Raw genomic sequence first — 20,203 nt, forward strand, 5'->3', positions numbered from 1 at the left:
GCTCAAATTTGAGAGTTCCTTTATTAAAAGGCTAAATGGATAAAACCAGATGTGATATAAATCATGGTACATTTAGCTTTTTTAATTCAGTTTCTGTGTCCCCACATATCTCCTCCATTGTGATGACTATTATACTCAGATAACACTACCGTTACTCTCATTACAATGGCCTGATTTAGCCCATGTCCTGCTCTTTCAAACCTATTTCCTTAAGTACTGCATATTACAGAAAATGAACAGCAATTTTACTTCTGCTTTTTGTGCAAAAGCATGCACACAAGTTAGAAATATGTGCACTTTTAAGACCTTTCACTTAAAAGGGATTGAGCTTGACTTACACATATTCCATTTTAACAATATCACTGTCATGTTACGTCCCTCTTCAGAGAGGAGGGAGAAATGTGTAACATAAAGAAAATTATGATAACCGGGCGGGGTTAAAGTTGGCCACACAGCCGTTTATTCAGTGACAAATAACACTCATAGGGGACTAAAAGAGAAATAATCAAATCAACACCAAAGGTGCAATAAATAATGGGATAACTTAAATTCTCAGGCTTTAAAGCAAGGCAGTCCAGCTGTGCAGGAGCTGGACTTCTACAGGAGCTGAGAACACATATGCATACACACACGCACACACAAGAAAAAGCAGACAACTACCAGGGGTCGTAACAGTCAATATTTCACACCTAACAACCCACATCCCCCTCCTATCTGTGTCTCCCTTGCTGAACTTTTTGTCTTTTTCTTTCTACAATCTTTCTTGAATTCCCTCTGACAGGTCATACAAATGGAATATTTCCTTATTATAAACCGTAAAATCACTGATAATGTATCCATGTAAATGCTTTTATTTATTTATTTTCAGTCATCCTTTTTATACATTTCGCAAGAAGTCTTCAGTGGGATAAAAGGTTCATAATATGAATATGACAAAAATAAAAAGACTTTTCCAGAGTAAATCTTACATGCATTGACAAGAAAAACCTAGATTTTAAAAAGAAACTGAAGATAATCTGTAAATATTTAGCTGCACAAACTCATTCTATTGATCAACTGTTGTTTAAGGTCACCTTTTCGTCAAACAGTTTGACTTATTTATCTCCCTAGTTCAAATGTTGAAATATATTTAGTGGAAGATAGCCTAGGCCTGCAACCTTTAATAGGAAGAACCAATTGGGTCTGTTTCTTAAGTTACCCTTCAGGAATATTTGATATTAGTTCGATTCATTACACTTTTTGACATAAATAAACTAAAATATAAAGAGAAACAAGTATTTTCTCAATATGTTTTTTTTTAAACCTTTTACAGAAGGTGGTATGATTTCCGTCTAAAATAAAAGTCACTGTTCTCCTATGAAAAGGTTTAAACTCAAGACAAAAAAAATATATTGTTATACCTTTGGTCTACTTTGGTGAGCCATCATTATTTTTTTCTGCTAACTAGGAGTTTTATGTTGGACAAATTTCTTTCTTAAGCTTCTTTTTCACTTCCTGTGTGTTTTCATTAAGGTACTAAAGCTACTTCCTGTTAGTTGGAGAAAAGGGCTTGGGTTTAGTTTAAAATGCAGGCTTTCCCATTGCTGCATGCTTGTGATAAATTGTTAGCATGTGACACACTGGGACAGAGACCGGCCTCCACAGTACAGAAACATGGAGATAAAACATATCTGTGGATGACAGAAATGTTGTGTGCCAACATTTAGCTCAAGCAACTGAGCTGGCTCACCAGCAACTCATTGTCATTCATCCATGTTTTTGCACTACTTAGAAGAACACATTTCATTTCTCAATTCCAGCCTGCACCACAACTCCAAGAAAATGATGCACAACAAGATGTTTGTCACCTCAGTTTTCCAATTATTTGAGATTTGACTGTACCTGTGATTGCTTTTACTGATATGTTTACACTGAGAGAAGTTAATGCTGGTCATTAGGTTGAATTCTATTACGATACACATCATGGAAACTTAGTTAAAAGTTGTTAAAAGAAATTAAAACTTAGCATCCAATCCCTCATAGTGACACATCTAATTATTTAACCAAATAATCTCATCAACTAATCAAATTAAACTTTTGATTAAACTTGTTTTTTAAATTAGCAGCACATGTTCTCTCCACCTACAGATATAAAGACTTAAAGCTTAATGTATTATCCTAAAGAGATTTTTTTTTTTTTTTTTTTTTTTTTTTTTTTTTTCCCTCTCTTTTTTCTCCTTTTTTCCCTTTTTTTTGTGTTGTTGAAATAAAACATTTATTTATGCAGGACTAAACCTGCTGGTCAGTTTAATAGCTGCAATACTTATTTGTACATTATATTCGGTAAATGTCTTCCTTGACATGTAAAGCTTTTTTTTACTATTATTATAATTATACTGGGGTACTTGTACCTCTTGTTCCAAAAACATTGAGATCAGATAGTAAAAAAACAAAAAAAAACACAACAACAACAGTCTTACTTCTTGGAATAATACAAAAACAAAGCAGTTGACACAGCATGGTGTCTGGATCTGTAATCAGATCTTTATCTGTGTTCAAAATTACAAAGTGAGTGAAAGGCTGCTTCGAAGATGGATTATCATTGAAAACATAATTGTTTAGAGAAGCACTGATAAAGGACAGCAAATTTGGGACACCATGACAAACATAAGAAAACAAAATCAAGACATATTGGGTAATATAAATTTAGGTAGACTTCTATATACTGTATTTTCTGCACAATAGGGCGCACCGGATTGTAAGGCGCAGCATCAATGAATTTTCGAAATTATATCATATATAAGGTGCGACCAACTATGACGCACACTAAGACAAGAGTCCGAGATAAATCTATCAGACAGACTTTATAAACTGCATTAACAGTAATTTTAATTTGTTTGTAACATGCTATATGTTAACCACATTAGCCGTGTTAGCTATGTTAGCTTATTCACAATGCCTGGGACTTTCAACCTTAAAATTGACTTCAAGAAAGACTTCAAGAAACAGACTTATGCCGCTAAAAAAATGCTACTGTGACTACAATAATTCCCAACATCGTGAGAAACATGTAAAAAAACAACACAGTCAGACACCACTACTCATTAGCCGTGTTAGCGTATTCACAAAAAACAAACATTTTGACTGAGCGCCGTGTGTAACTCAAAATCGCCTTGACACCAGTAACCTCAACCAGAATTAATCCATATATAACCCCTAAGAACCCAAACCCATTTTTTCCTGAAAAATTAAATAATGTAGAATACACCACCGACCTAGTGGACCACTAAACAGATTTCTGATATTTTTCTGTTCCAGTGATGTCACCATGGGTTCTTACTGGAAAAGGAACTCTATATTATAAGGTGCACTGTTTTTTTTTAAATGTTTTTAAATGCACCCCATAGTGTGGAAACTACTGTAACACTACATAAACAAACAGGTAAGTCCAACACTTTGTGTTGGTTGCTGTGAGCTGCATTAACTTGTTAGGTCCACTTCGGAAGCTGAACGAAATCAATCTTTAATGCATGTAGACCCTAAAGGTCTCCTTGGAACTACAGTTTCATTGTGGGAACCTAACTTGACCAAATGGAATTCGAAAGATGTACCCTGTTGCCCTGCTAACATTATACCAGAAAGGAAAGTGAGTGTGTTTATTTAAAGCAAATAGGAGTCACTACAAAAAGCTTCATTGGTGTTAGTACCAAAATCCTGAAGATAACAGCTCAAGATCTTCTCTGTGGGCTTCAAATAAAATGTTTAACCACAGTCTGAGTCACAGGGAGGTTCCAGTGGCCTGGAGAACCCTGGAGTGCCTTACTCTTTTTCCCAAAGTATCAGTGTCCACGACACTGCTGGACGGATTGCAACAAAGTAACCAAACACAAGGATACTGATGATGTCACAGAAAAAATGGGATACCACAACCCATTGCATGACCAGCGAGTGAGGTTTACAATGTTTTGTTTTTTTTAACTAGTAAATTGCATTCCTTCCTCGACGCAATGAATCTTGTTCCTCTTTTGTCCACGGCTGTAACAGTTTCCCATCATCTATACTGTATGATTAGAGTGGCCTTAACTTCTCACATCAGGAAAATAAATGAGAGAGTTATATTGCCTCACTGATATAGAAAAGTAAAAGGCTTTACTGAGGTTTGATTACTGTGCGAAGATAGAAAATGCCATCATCTTGCTAATTCAGAAAGCTTTCTCTCATCTGGAAACAAACAGGCAGCAAATTAACAAGCTGAAGACTCATGTGTCTGAGGTGACTTTTATGAGCACAGGAGCACTCCACTTTGTTTATCTCAGAGTTCCACTCAGGCCCAGAGCCTCACTAAAGCTTTGCGTTTGTTGGGTGTGTTTTTGGTGTACAGAAAGCTGAGTTGGGTGGTAATGATGTGGAAACAAAACAAAGCAATAAAGTACAGCAAACTGGTGAAGGAGGCTGGATCAGCACTGGAAACCTGAAGAGTTTTGGGGTTGGTTCTGCAAAGAGGAATATCTCAACAGCTCCAATATGCTGTATTTTTGTACTATAAGTCGCACCCCGGCCAAAATATGCAAAAAAAAAAACAACACAATTTATCCTCCAAAAAATGCACAATACAGATCATCATCGCAATAGGATTTCAAAACTTCTTGAGGTTTTCTGTGACAACAACAATCACAGAAGGTTTACCTTTAGGCCCATCCCTTCAAGGGCTGCCACAATGAATTAGTTTTCACTGATTTGCACAGTTGTTTTGGTAGAGATTTTTTTACGCTGGATGCCCTTCCTGACAAAACACTGTCTTATCAGGACTGGGGATGGACACAGAGAGACCCAGACTTTGGCCTCCGCGTGGCTACATAGTTCGGAAATTGGGAATCAAACCCAGTCCTACTCACAGCCAACTGAGCCATCCAAAATTAAATTAATGGTTAAATGTTACTATTGTTCATTTATAGTTTCCAACTGCAGTTCTGGATGACCAATTTTCTACTTCTTTCCCTAGTTATTTTTCAGAAAACACATCTGACATGGGTTATTATAAGTAGGAATGTGGAAATATCTAAAAAATAAACAGGTCAGTGGCCCTCAGACACCATACTGTTTGAATTTTGATGCTTTGGGGTATGTGTTTGTTTGTAGAAAGACCTTTCTTTCCCATCTTTTCTGCAAGAAACAATTTTCTTACATATCATTTATTAGTTGTAACTTCAAACAAGAGTTTTAGGGTATTATTATACTTGATGAATTTAATCATTAAATTATCCAAATTAACTTGTGCTTCTTAAATAAAAACAGGAATTCATTTGAGGTATTTTTGAGGAATAAAGATGTTCAACTATATGTTAGAATTCCTACCATACAAGCAATACTATAAGTTTAACTGATCTTAATTCTTTAAGCTGTAATACAGTGAGACTCATTTGTTGTAGTTTTTGAAGTTACATTTTTATATATTGTCACTGTTTTCCTTTAAGGAAAAACTTCTTTTTTTCTGTTGGATTCCTATCAATGACTCTACATTAATTAAAATTCTGAGAAAACAATTACTGAGCAGAACATCTATCATGAAGCAATTAAATCTGTTGTTTATTCACATTGCATTCTGCCAGTAAGGCTGACCTTTAAAACACATTCAGAGGGAAATAAATGGGATTCACTTCGACTGTTTATCTGAGGTTGTTAATAACAGAGTGCCTGAAATGAATATGCTTGTGCTACAATCACACTATCCCCCCACAATAGTGCTCCTGGTAGCTACAGCTTCTTTGTCTCCTTAGAAGAAGAAAAAAAGCTGACTAGAACAAGAACAAAACAAGAAAGCTGCTTAGACGGACACAAAGAAGGAGCGTAAAATAGAATGGTATACCAGTCTGTTTTGCTCTAATTATTCACTATGCAGATGCTTGTCATCTGCACATTTATTCACCCAATAAATCGGATTCTTCTAAAAATAAAAGTAAAAGATTGAAAGGAACATATTTTGCCCATATAGCAGAATTTGTGGGAATTTTTGAAGCCTGTAACAAACCTTAGATGAAAATGCTGTGTGAAATCAAACAAAAAATTTCTGTTGCCCAAATATCCAAAGAAAGGTTAAAAAATACGGACAAGAAAGGAAGAAAATCTCCAGGAGACTTCCTTCACTGGCGAATTTACTGTGTCAGAATTATTATGCAGCTGATGTTATCTATGGAGTGCAGCAACACAATCAATTACGATGTCACAAGACAGTGGTATACAACAAATTATACATACTTTTGAAGCCATTTTTTTTAACTTAGCACAAATTACAAGCTTTTAAACTGATCCAAACACACAACAGTTTGTATTTTCTATCTGTCTGTCTGTTGGTCATCATTGCGGCACTCAAGGTAATTTATTTTTAGACCTTTTTTGCCTCTGTAGGACAACTTACAATTATCTTCACACAAACTGCACACACAAAGAAGAGTAAAACTAAATCTAATCAAGCCCTGATTACATTTATTTTGTGCCACCTTTAAGGTCCAATCATTATATTGCCCTCACATAGCTCCATGAGTCTTGCAACGTTTGCAATTAGTGGACAACTTTGCATAGTGCAATTTGAAGTATGCAAAATATAGTGTGAATTACCCCAGAGTGGTAGGGACCCAGTACCTGCGTAAAATTCTCAACTTTCCCTCCATAAGCATAGTAACAATTCACAATAAGTCAATCAGTGACTCATAAAATTGCTACCATTATAAAAAAATGTGTGTTTGGGCTATAAAAATGTGAAATTATCTATAAGGGCCAGGGAAAGACAGAAAGATTTCCTCCATTAGCCGAAAAAATTTTAATTGAATAGAGAAAAACACAAAAATACAATTTTGTTCCCTTTAATTGGTTCCTGACATATTAAGTTAAATGTAGTTAATGCAATTAAATGTATTTTAAATGTAATGCTATAACCAAAGTTTTACCAGTGTTGAAATAGGTGAACTGGGAAGGTGTACTTAACACAATGATTAAGAGGAAACTTTGCACTTCTTCAGTTTGAGGATTTGTTAGATGAATAATGGACTCATAAGAGGGACATCCTCAGTAATAGGTGCTATAAAACATTCATTCCATTCTGGAACGCTTCTGTACATGTATGGAACGCATGGAGGGATGCTCTCCATTCAAATGGGCTTTGATGATGTGGTTGAACTGCCGCCATGACAGCAGGACCTCGCCTTAGAAAGGGGGTGGACAGAAGGGAGCCTTGTGGATTCACTGGATAAAAGAAAATGGGGTGGCAACAGAGGCATGTGTGACAAAAAGAACAAAAGAGGAACAAAAACCATGAGGGAAAAAGAGAGACATGTTAAATACAACTGCTGTGAGATGGTCTCTTTTCACAGTGACCCATCTCAGTGTCCTGAACAAGACTGCGAAGGGGGGTAGAAGAAGAATGGAGGGGGCAGAGATTGAAAGATAGAGGGGTACAATCAGGAGGGATGATGTCCTAAAGTCGGGTCCTCTTCACAGCGGAACAACCAAGTCGTTAAAGAGGAATAATGGATTACATGGAGGCTTAAAAAGAGGCAGAGAAGAAGGTTGAGAAAAGAGGAGAGCAGGAAAATTACGATAACAATGCCACCCGGCAGAGTAGTGCAGCACAGACAGAGATTAGAATGGAGGGATGGACTCAAACAACAAGCTATGATGTTGAAAAATTGGAACGTGAAAGAAGCTCACTTTGAGAATGAAAACTAGTGATTCAACAGAAGCTCTTTAAGATACAACAATGCAGTGACTACACAGGCACACACACATGCAAACGTTTTCATGGATTGCATCTGTATCTTTTTTATCTAAACACATTCACTCACCGGGCACTTTCTTAGATACACCTAACTATTACCAGGTTGGACCCGCTTTTGCCTTCAGAACTGCCTTAATTCTTGGTGGCATACATTCAACAAGGTACTGGAAACATTCCTCTGAGAGTTTGGTCTATATTGACATGATAGCATCACGCAGTTTCTGCAGATTTGTTGGCTGTACATCTATTATGCCAATCTCCCGTTCCATAACATCCCTAAGGTGTTCCATTGGGTAGGGATCTAGAGACAGTCCAGCAAACTCATTGCCATGTTCAAGAAACTAGTCTAAGATGAGCAGCTTCATGACATGGCACATTATCCTGCTGGTAGCCTCAGTTTCCTGTTCTTAGCTGATAGGGGGACACCCGGTGTGGTTTTCTGCTGCTGTAGCCCATTCTGCTGTAGCCCCTTCATATTTAAAGGGAGGTGAAACTTCAGCTGCTACAGGAAGTACAGTTTCTACAGCTGGTGAGGGAGCTGTGCTTGAGCACCTGGATGATGGTGGTTCCCAGGAAGCGGAACAACATTATTACTAATGTCTGCTACTACCTAACTATCTTTAAATCGTTCGGTTTCATGTTGCATCATGACACCAGCCAGTCTGTCTCGCTTGAGTATAGTTCTACTTATCTCCTTCAGGGAGGAGGATGAGGCAAGATTTTTTACAAGATGACTTTTTTTACATACAGAGGCAAATAAATGACTGAAGTCCCACCTAGATCATCTTTTGATCCATTTTCAAAGCTTTACCAGTGGTCCTTTAATAATAATTATGCAGGTTAGCCAAAATCTAAAAACCTGGTTGTTTTCTAGAACATTAGCTGCCTTTGCGTGAACAAAAAAAAACGGACTGAACACCCGATCGGAAGAAAAATGCATCATGTAAAAACGCCGTTTGGAAAACTCTGCCCCGATCAGTCTCGTTCTGATCAAAATTTCTTTCCGATCGAGTTGGTGGGTTGTGCAGATTGTTGATCCGATCATTGTGCATGTAAACAGTTCATTCCGATCGTGTGTCACTTCTACTCTGGTTTTACATCATGCATAGAAGCGCAAACAGGATCGACCGGCTGCTCCGCGGACGCCCAGTTCGAGGTGTGACGTGTGTTCTGCCTTCGCCCCACAGACTCCTCGCCTCCCTTCCCTCATTGGAGAAGGAGGGAAGGGAGAGGGCTCCTCTCAGGGGGCGCCGGGGAGGAGCGCTTCGTGCCGCCTGACGCTCGTCCGGGCTCGGCTGCCCGTGGACCGAGCGAACCGTGTCTTTGAGCAGAGCAGCCGGACTTTTAGCTTTGTGTTTGAGGGGAAGGAAGGATGCTTTGTTTCATGTACGCTATGCGTGGGAGGCTTCGGACTGCGATCCGTCCCGCAGCTCTAGGATAACGAGCTGCCAAATTCAGGAGAATCTCTGTGTCTCTGAGCAGAGCTCGGACCGTCAGCTCACACACCGGCTTTGGGGCGGAGTGTGAGCTTTTCAAAGCAGAAATGTCGCTCAGTCCTTAGAAACTGTTCAAATAATCACGTGGATTTGTGTTTCCAGTCTTGTCCCGACAAAACAAAGGCTGATGTTATTCCCACATATTTACGCGAAGCCAAGATGCAGATTGCTGCATTTCCTGCATGGATTTTATGTTCCTCCAAGGCTAAATTTTGTTGTTAGCACGTGTTAGCCTTCTCTTAACCCCCTTCTTCCAGCTCCGTTCCGGCACAAAAAAAGCACTGACCCCACGGATTAAAAATAAAATGATAAGAGAACAGGCGCTTCATTATAACCACAACAATAATAAAAGCACATTTAGAAAATCCTCTTGTATATTACTGAGCTGCTACATATCTATGCATGTGGCAGCTCAGCTTGTTTACAGCAGGACTAATTTCCTCTTCCGGTATTTTAGAGAGAAGTGCGCATGTGCAAATGATTTATTCCGACCAAAAGTGTGGCCCATGTAAACGTTTGCTCTAATCTGAAGTTTTTTTGGGCCCATGTACAAGGTTGAATTCTAATCCGATCTTTGATCTGATCAAAAAATTTGGCACATGTAACCGCGGCTTTGTTTCTGCAGAGCGACAGAAGTTCATTAGAAATTCACCTCTGAATTTTGGGCGGGACTGTAGGACTTAGCCCACCATGTATCTAGTCTTCTCCAAGTGGATTCATCAGAAGAAAGTGGAGCAGTTAGCTTGTGGCCAGCCATAGTAGGTTCTACGTCACACCAACAAGCTTTTTCCAATGGTATGCTCCTGATTCACAACAATTTCAGACAATTTTAAGTTTAATTTTCTTTTTATATAAATTCTCCATCAGGTAAAAAAAAAAAAATGCTAGAAGAACATGTTAAAATACAAAAAAAACAATTTACATCAGAGTGGGTCTTTAAAACAAATTAACTTTGAGAGCAATAAAAACATATTTTTACTAAGCATAATCGTCCTTAAATTGTGGTAATTTTGTTAAACACAGGTTTTCTTTTCTATCTAAAATAAAAATTGTTGCTTCCAAAAGTCACATAGATGAATCTTCCTTCATTTTGACAGTAAGCGAAGGAGGTTAACTGATACTAAGTTTATCTTGATTTTAGCAAATTTTTGTGGATGTCCAAAAAAAATAAAGTAAAAGTGTTGGGCATGTTTTCTGCCTGTGGAAGACTGAAAATGCTTGTTCTGAAACACAGAGATGTCATCGTATTTGTTTTTCTCAAAACTGGTTGATTTTTGCTCGAATTTACCTGCATTATTATGATTATTATTATACTAATGCGATAATTCTAAGTGTTCATACAAAAAAAATCAAAAGTGAAAATTTAAAAAACATTACTTTAAATCTTACGCATTTTTACTCAGTCTTGCAATAATTTTGGTGTTTTTACTTGTTAGAAATTACCAGTTTGGTGACATATTAGACAGAAATAAAAAGTAGAGCAAGAAAATTAATATTTAAATCAATGTTTATAATGTAATCAAATTTTACTTTATTTAATGTCTTCTAAATATTTTTAGCAAATTTGCAGCAAACTAGCTTTAACAAATGGAAATTAATTGGTGCTAGAAATGTATTGATTTGCAATGAAAAATCGATATTTGGTGGTTTTAGCTTTAAATCAGATTATCAGCATTTCTTGTTACAATTCTACTTGGCAATATTCTTCTTTCCAGTGGCAATAAAAACCATGATGATCATTACATAAAACTAGAGGATCCACTGCTTTATTTCTAGAAAGGACTTCACTTTTTTGTACACGCTATAATGAGATCACTGTCATCTTTTTTAGCGTCATACGTCACACTTTGGTTCTGTAGCCTTTCACACTAAATCCTTTCCTTATCAGCACATTACATGCCTTGATTTATGGTACAGAAATGTGACCATAAACTTTACAAGGCACCAAAACAGCTGTTTTATTTGTTCTTCCTTTAAATGTAAGGCAGGCTACGTGCATGTGTGCCTTTCCTCAGCAAAATGCCTACAGCGGCTCATTTCAGATCTAAGGCCATGCTGTAAAAAGAAACAAAAAAACACTGCAAATGATGGCATATCCGCATCCCTCCAGAATACAATCCTTGCAGTCACTGCGCCTCATCAAGTCAATCCTTTGGACCCTCCATTGCTGCCTGCCCTGCTGTCCTAATAATGGGACCTTATAATCATTCATCCAAGCCTTGAATCCTCCACCTCCTGGCCCAAAAAATATTGGAATGACCTCACTGGATCTGCTAAGACCAAAGAGCAGGCTAAGTGAGGCAGAAAATGAATCTCCTTGGGAACATTCCTTATCCCTCAGATCCTATCCTCCATCCGACAAGTACTGTCCATTGACTATATTCTTCCTGTTTCATTCGCAAATTTTGGTGATTTTTTTTAGGAGGCAAAGGAAAACTGCCAAGACTAGATTCACGATCTGCAAAGAATCCAGTGTGGATTTGTAAAGAAAAAAATCCTGCTTGCATCAGCCAGATTGACTTTATGTTTAAGCCTTTAGCTGTTATGTGATTCAGAAAAGCAGCTACCTGCTAAGCAAAATTATATTTTAATAGCCTATTAATCTTGTGTAACGCCCCCCTCCCCTCCCTGTTCACCTCATAGTTTTCTTCATCAGCATGGTTTCTTCTATGCTTGAAAGTTTTCCTTATGATGTCTGGCCTTGTTTTAGTGCTCTATAATCAACTATTTATCAACGTTATGAATTAATGCTTTGATTCATTTTACGGGGACTAAAATGGTAAAGCAACAGTGATGCTGACACAAAATAATAAAACTATAGCTAATCAGTTGGTGTTTTCCTTTCATGTAACTTTATATTATTTATAGTCAGTTTTTAGTCAGAGTGGGTTTATGTTGAATGTATTTTTGCAGTCATGGGCTTCATTGTCTGAAACTGTGACTTCTTATGAACCTGTTTATGGTCAACAGCTCAAGTATAAATATTCACAATATATTTGAAGAGCTATGCTTCAGATTTAAGGCAGATATATGAACTTTGGATATGTGAAGCTTAAAGTCTGGCTGTAAAAAAATACATAAGTAAAAAACATATTTTTTGTACTTTTTTTTTTTTTTTTTTTTTTTAACTTGTCCTGTCCAACAGCTAGGCAAACAGATGAGAGCTGAGGGCCTCTTGTGTTGGACATATTTTATTTTAACAAGAGGGGTTATTCATCTTCAGACAAACCAAAGGTATGTCTGAATAAACCCCTTTTGTAATTGAGGCCAAACTTTATTAATTTCAATCATGTTTGAAAATCTTTGGTGTTGGACCGGACGGAAAAGGAAAGAGGGGAAGAAGAGAGAGGGACGTTAGAGAGAGGGGGGGGGTAGGAGGGTGATAATAGGAGGGGAGGGGGGGTAAGACCATGAAGCAGCATAGAGCAGACAGGTTTACTGGTTGTTTATCGTTACGGTACGGTTCAAATGTAGTACAAAAAGGGCGGGGCCTGTTCACACACACTCAAATATTATCAACACACCTGCTAGCCGCAAAAATGTCCACATGTCAACATGCACACAAAACAGATAGTGTTCACGAACGCATACCTATGCCTTTAAACCAACTAGTGTGAAATCTTTCATTCATTCAATCATGCAAACTATTAGTGCAAAGGTGAGCTAACACCTGTGCTCAGGTGAGTGTTTATGTTCTTCTAAAATGGATGGTGGAATGTGAAAAGAAGGAGGAGGAGCGCCCAGCCACCCCCACACCCATACCCCCGCCGCAGCAGCAGCGGCAGCCGGAGCCCCCCCAACGCCACACGGGAACAGGCAGGGAACAACCGCCCCCCGGGCGACCAAGACCGCCACCCAGGCCAGGGCCAGCAGGACCGCCGCGAGGCCCCCAGAGCCAGAGAGCAGGGAGGCGCAGAGGGAAAGAGAGCGCCGCCCCAGCCCAGCCAGGAAAGCAGCCCCCCGCCGCGCCGGAAGAGCCCAACGCAGGGCCCCACCGGAGAGGGACGCCCACAGCCCCAGACGAGCACCCCACCACCACCCAGGAGTTCCGGGCATCCCCCCGCCCCGACCCCAGGTACGAGCCAGGACCCCCCAAGGGAGACCCGCTCCGCACTCCAGGCAGCCACCCACCCGGCCCACGGTTGGTCCAGGTAGGAGCAAGGCAGGGGCCCGCCGCCCCCGCCCAGGAGGGGGGAACCCCGGGGAAAAAAGGGCGGCCCACAAGGGATGTTATAAATATGGCCCGACCAGGCTCGGCCATGTTGGAAGTTTGGCGGGGCCCAGCGCCCAGGGGCAAGGACCAGGACCCACCCCCCAGGGACACGAACACCCCCGGCTCAGGTGTAATATGAACCCCCCCACCGTGCGGAGAGAGCACCGCCGGGCCCAGGGAGCCGGCACCCAAGGGACACGGCCGCCATCGCCAAGGGGCCCGCACCCCCCACCAGGGAAGGGGTAGGGGACAGATGGACCCAGGTCCCACCTTCCTTGTAAAATGTGTGTGCGTGTATGGGTGTTTGAGAGGGTGTTTGTGTGCATGTGTGTGTGTTTATGTTTGAATGTATATATTGAAGGGGGAGGGGTGTGTGTACTAAGGGGGGTGCAGTTAAAATTGGCGAGTAGGGCACTAAGGGGACATCTCCTGATTACTCACAGTGATGTCCCCTCACCCTCCACACCAAGGGGCCCTAAATGTCTAAGGTGCGGTTAAAATTGGCGGGTAGGGTGCCAGGAGGACATCTGCTGCTTGCTTGCAGTGATGTCCAAGCACCCCCCCTACCAAGGACCCTACATGTCTAAGGTGCAAATAAAACCGAAAGAGGGGGGGCCCACTCCATACGGCAACCATAGGAGGGGGGCCACTCCCAAGTAGCCCCCCCCCCCAAGGCGCATCGCAGGGTAGACCCCCCACCCCCTCACCCTAATATGAGGTTATATAAGGAAGGGGGTAAGTTGGGGACAGCTGGTAGACTATTTTTTGTACTTAAGGAGAATTAAAATTACAATTACAATGATCTACATGGCAGTTAGTAAAACTGACAAGGGACAACCATAAGAGGTGTGAGGTGAAGTCAAAATTCTATCCCTTTGACGTCCGGGTTGAAGCTTGTATAAAAATAGAAGTCACTGGAGTCAAGTCACCAATGACCAAATGCTAATGGAAGTAGGGAATTTTAAATTTGTTACACTGAATTATGTTTCATTTACAACAAAAATAAATACGTTCACAATCATTTTGGTTGGATTTATTTCCAATGATGACTTTACAGGTTATGTTCTTTTTCTGTGTGTGTGTTCAAGTGATTGATTGACAAGTGAATGTCACATCCTCTGTTAACCCTTTAACAGAGCTATAGCTCCAGTGTTGACATTAACTCTCCAACTCTTCAACGAAATAATTGCAGCTGATTCGGAAGCAAAGAAACGTAGCCTTACGCTGATATGCAACATTTTACAGTAGTGACGGGCTTAGGCAAACAGTATTGAGCAGCTGATTCTGCTGTTGCACTTGGGAGCCGGTTTAGCTTGTGCTGGTTTGCGGCATTTTCCGTCCGTGAAACCAGGGTTCGAATCCGGGCTGCTCCCTGTTCCCTTCTGTGCCGGTCCCAAGCCCGGGTAAAATTGAGAGGGTTGCGTCAGGAAGGGCATCCAACATAAAACGTAACCATGCGACTCATCCTCGAGAGAGAAATTGTTTCGTTGTGGCGACCCCTGATGGGAAAAGCCGAAAGAGGCAGACAGAATTCTGCTTTTGCACTTACCATTTTTGTATATTGATGCAAAGCCAGTATGCCACAAAGGTGCCAAGTGTGAAGTTAAAAAACCTTAATATTGGAAAAATAAGAATGCAAACCAACGGGTCATGTGACTATATCTGATATATATGTCCTTATATTCACTAATAAACGTACTTTTTACTATTGCATTATTTTCCAAATGACCGGTTTTCCAATTTAAAGATGCTGAGAGCCTTTGGAAAACTTAAGCAAACACTGTGATCAGGTTACAAAACGTAAGGACAGAGTGAAACCAGTAGAGTTGGTCAACATCAGGGTAATGGCAGAATAGAGAAGGAAACACAAGATACATACATGAAGGAGACTTGGGGAAAGTGTGCATCCTCTGTCTAGAATGTGCTTTTCTCTTAGACTTTCTTTCCGCTAAACGAAGTGACAAATCTCAAAGCTCAACTCTGCTGTCATATTTTACAATTCACTTTAAGCACAGTTACTGCTGTGTCTGTTATGGCATCTAAATTCATTTTGCCCAAAGCTTATAGTTTAAGCATAAAAGACTTGAAACATCACAGGGTTGCTGTTGTATAATACCAAAAGAGAATACAAAATATATATATATATATATATATATATATATATATATATATATATATATATATATATATATATATATATATATATATATATATATCATCAAATCAAATAATTCTAAATTACTGTTGATTTTAATAGAGACAGCACTTGATGTCTGACAGCAGAGATTTGCTTTACAAACTGGCTGTAGGGATGGAACCGTTCTAGATGACAGTGAAAGCTACTCAGGGTCAGCTCACTCAGCCTTGCAGCTGTTAGATATTTTTGGCCAACCACATCAGAAATGAATCACCTGTGGCTCCAGCATTGCTCGTCTGTCTGGAGCCCACATGGTGCTACACAACTCGCACACACCCCCTGCTGAACTGCAGGAGAAGCATGAACACTGGCACAGAGTGCACACTTGAAGTAGCTGTTAAGGAGTACATTAACCTGATTTCATTCCATACATTGGTGTGAAATTTTTTCCCTATATTTGCAACCTTTTCTGTATAGCTGAATGCAAGTTCTTAAGGCCATGTCACACAGCCACCACTTACATTTTGCCTTTTAACCACGTATGAAATTTCAGTCTTCCGTGATACATGCCTGATATACATAAATCACAAGTGTTTCTTGCATTCATCATTTGTGCAAAGATGTCCATCGGGGGGTTTCGGCCGACGGGTCTTTACGTGACTTTGGTTTGAACTGTTCAAAACTTTTGATTGTGAATTACATGGTTTATGCGTATTTTATGCAGTTTATATGTAGTTATTATGTAAACCTTGTGCAATTTTGAATGATTCTTGCAAGATTAGTGGCTTTCTACGACCTTTACACATATGTCCACGTATACCTAACAGACTTTTCACGCGTTTACTAGCAATGAATAACTTTTTGCATATACGGTGCACAAATCAAGTTAAAATTATGTAATTGATGCATATAATCATATAAATGTATGAATTGAATATAAACAGCGCAATAATCACGCACGGTCCAAGTTCTACATTGATTTATCTGTTCTTTGTGTGGTTTATTCATACTTATTTTGTTTTTAACGTGGTTCATTCGTGATACATCTATGAAACTTTAACATAAAGCCCAAAACTTTTTCTACTTTTTACACATATATCCACGTATGACCAATTTTCCTCCATGCATTCCTGTCCATAGTGGCTTTGTGACACGGCCTTTAAGAAAATATCGACACTCTGCTCAAGGAATTCATTTCAGGGCTTTTAGAAGAGGCAAAGAGCTGTCAGGTAATTAGGAACAACTTAAAATGATTTGTCACCCGACAGATGAGTTGTAACTATTCTGTCCTGCTCATCGACGATTTAATATTTTATGCTAAATATATTAAAGTAGTTAAGCAGTCATTAGTATGTAGGTCATTTTCCGATTCATTTGCTGCAACTTCTCACCCCCCCTCCACATGTTTCTGTTCTTCACCAGGCTCCACGTTTTGTAGCCTTAGCCTGGAATCTATTTACTGTTTCCACATTTTAAGCCAAAACCAACTTTTTGAAGAATTGCACCCCTTTTCAACCCCCCCCCCCCATCTAGTGATGCCATGACTGAAATGTTAATTACAGCTAAAAAGAGAGATTATTGAGAATATCAAATAGCAATTAGCATGTATCATCGTCAGCATCATTAACACTATTAGCTGTGGCAAAAAGATGGAGGATTATTTACCAAACTGTAAAATGCTCATCAGTTGCTTATTCAGGGCACCAAGTGTTTCGGAGGCAGTGTTAGAAACAAAATCAGTCCTCCTCAAATTTGCATAATTAATGTAGCTTAAAAAAATAACTACTGCAAGGCCCAGAGCATGACAACAAACACTCTGCTCTCGGTGGAAAATGACTAGACAGAGCACAGAAGTATGTTCATACTTGATGTCCTTCCAACAGGCTGTACAGAGAGGTGCACTGTGGAGAACCAAGACATCAAGTTGGACAGAATCTTGTTAAATGTTAAATCAGTGTATTTATTCGGATTTTATTCTCACCCCCTCTGGTCAAACTCAGTTCTTTTCTTGTCATGCCTCCTTAACTACTCATAACTGTTATATCGTCTATTGGGGTCTCAAGACTCAGTTGTCTAAATCTTGTAGATTCTGAAAATCTTATTTCCTATTTGGGGCTGTACTTTTTCTTTTCATTCAAATGGAACAAACTGTGTATCTGCTTTTTTTTTGGTGTAATCCCACTACTGAAACATATAAAACACCCTGAAATAACTTTACCTCTTTCACAAATTGTATTAAATGCTAGCAACACGATCGAATATCTCACTTTTTTTTTTGCTTTCATTTCCAGCCGTAGTGACTTTAAAAAGCATCAACAACTTAGTTAATTTTGAGAAAATGTTAGATATTATTCTTATAACCATTGGCATGATATATGATACGGGCATTCTATCTTAATAGCAGGATCCAAACGTTCCTTAAAAGTCCCTTGTTGGTCCATCTTTTCTGCCCTGTAGTGCATTATCAGTCCACCAGGGGCAGTAGAAGGGCTTTACCGCTCATTATAAAATGGCTGCTTCCTTTTAAACAAGTTTGGTGGGAAAAGTCCTACTAATTTTCAAAACTTTATGGAAAGTATAACTAACTAACTAACTAACTAACTAACTAACTAACTAACTATTAATTAATTACTTTCTGACTTAAATTAGCCATGTAAAATGGTGACATGTGTTCATGTGGTTTTCCCCATCTCTTTGCTCTTACCTTGCTGCACAAAGGAGCCGTAAACAAACCACATGGAATTATAGAGTGTTGTAGAGGACACAGATCCCATGGGCAGCCGGGGTGGGTTGAGCCAGTTGAGCAGGTACACTAGGATGCCAACGAGGAGCACGGTGCCCGCAATGCATGCCCACAGCGACAGATCGAAGGGCGCCAGGCAGGCAAACATGTCCACAGTGCGTTCAGCCTTGCGCAGCAGAACTCCCACAGAATAATCCATGTAGCGTGTGGTGAAATCTACAACGCTCTCTCGCTCAGGCGTGATGGTCAAAGCGGAAAGTCCCACATCAGCTCGCTGCAAGAAGCAGAAAGGAGAGGCAGAGGGGATGAAGAAAAGAATACAGGGCTTGGAATTTTGAAATCATCACACAACCTGTCACCACCATTTAAATATTAAAAAGGAAAGAATCTGACACTGGATGAGGCAAAAACAACAGTAAAAAAATAAAAACATTTGGGTTAATTCATTTTTCTGTGTTGCAGAAATGCCTTTCAATAAGTGTGCTACAAACGTAAGGGATTTGTGGCACAGTGGGAATAGCGGAAGTTAAATTAAGAGTTACCATATTAGCATTCTAAATTGTTTTGTGTTTGCTGTACATTGTTACAAAAAGAAAAAAACAAACACAAATTTCCAAACTTTCTGTGCTGACTTTACTTTTTTACTTCTATAGGAACTAATCATAGTTCAGTTTAGTTTAGTTTGAACAACGTACTAATAGTGGCATAAAATACATGCAAAATACAGTTTGACTTTAAAATGAGAGATAATTATAAAACAATGCTTAAAAAATTACACCCGTAGGATACTTTGAACAAAAATATAAAAGTTTTAAACCCAGTCTCAGTGCTAATTATTTGGCTCTAATATACTCTCATTGGCCAACCCCTTTTTCTGTTGTGATGCTTTGATGACACCCAAACAGATTTCTTACCAAACTGCATTTCTCAGAATCTTTGGAGAAAAAAAAATCTGCTTCAAAGCTTTTTATGGTAATCATTTGATACTGATATGATTGGATAACCAATGGATATCCAGTATTGGATACATACTGGATACAAAAACTACAAAAGTCTGATTGTTTAGCTTACATAACACACTGACATGAGTGGATATTTACTTATCAAAAGATGGAAACAATAAAATACAGTCTTCCACTGATAAAAAATATTGGTGAATTTATAGTTCTTTTCATTTTTAGTGTTATTTGTGTCCATGAATATGTCCATGTGTCAAACTAATTTCCACACTTCCAATGCACTGTATTTATTACCTCATGTGCCTATGCTCCAAAATGTCCCTTTGCATATATCTCCTTTGTCATTGTTTAATAGGTAATAGAGTTCTACAATCAGCTTAAATTAACCCCACTCCAACAAATTTCAGCTCTCTACTTTCTAACTTACACCTCAAACCTCTTATGCTATATTCACATGGGGCTCGGAGATGTGCGATCATGCGGCCGCTTCCAATGAAAAGTCCATGTAAACGTGTGTGTGTGCACATTTCATGCGTCCCCATTCAAACCTCTCACATTCATGTTTAGCTACACAAGTTTTTAAGTCTGTAACTTGGCTCCACATACAAAATGTAGAGCCCCACCACAATTGAATGCGCGCTGAAAGTTAAACCAGTTGAACTTTGACCAATCAGGGAATTGGATTTGGTAGTGACGTATGGGTACCGTCTTTTTTAATAAACTAAAGCTCCAACCGTTTAAAAAATGATCCAAAAGGAGGAATTAATAATATTGGTTTGTGCCCGGCCAGAAAAATGTCCAATGTGAACACTATATCCTAAAAGCCTGTTCGAGAACCCACGTCCAGCCTGTAAGCACGTTCTTGAATGCGCCACACATGCCGGGTGTGTATGTAGCATAGTTAG

At 39.3% G+C, this 20,203-nt stretch overlaps 1 protein-coding gene across 3 annotated transcripts in view; it reads right to left on the reverse strand.

Annotated features, from left to right (window-relative positions):
• grid2 (glutamate ionotropic receptor delta type subunit 2) overlaps window positions 1-20,203 on the reverse strand; it is a 562,418-nt gene that overhangs the window by 102,730 nt on the left and 439,485 nt on the right. For all 3 annotated transcript variants that reach the window (XR_002873852.1, XM_023958368.1, XM_023958369.1), the window contains exon 11: window positions 18,301-18,613. Coding sequence is in view for 2 of the 3 variants with exons in the window: in XM_023958368.1 (XP_023814136.1) it covers window positions 18,301-18,613 (313 nt within the window). In the remaining variant the exon portion in view is untranslated. The remainder of the gene's footprint in view (window positions 1-18,300; window positions 18,614-20,203) is intronic.

Source organism: Oryzias latipes, chromosome 9 (genome assembly GCF_002234675.1).
Source record: "Oryzias latipes chromosome 9, ASM223467v1".
In the NCBI taxonomy this organism is placed as follows: Eukaryota; Metazoa; Chordata; class Actinopteri; order Beloniformes; family Adrianichthyidae; genus Oryzias; species Oryzias latipes.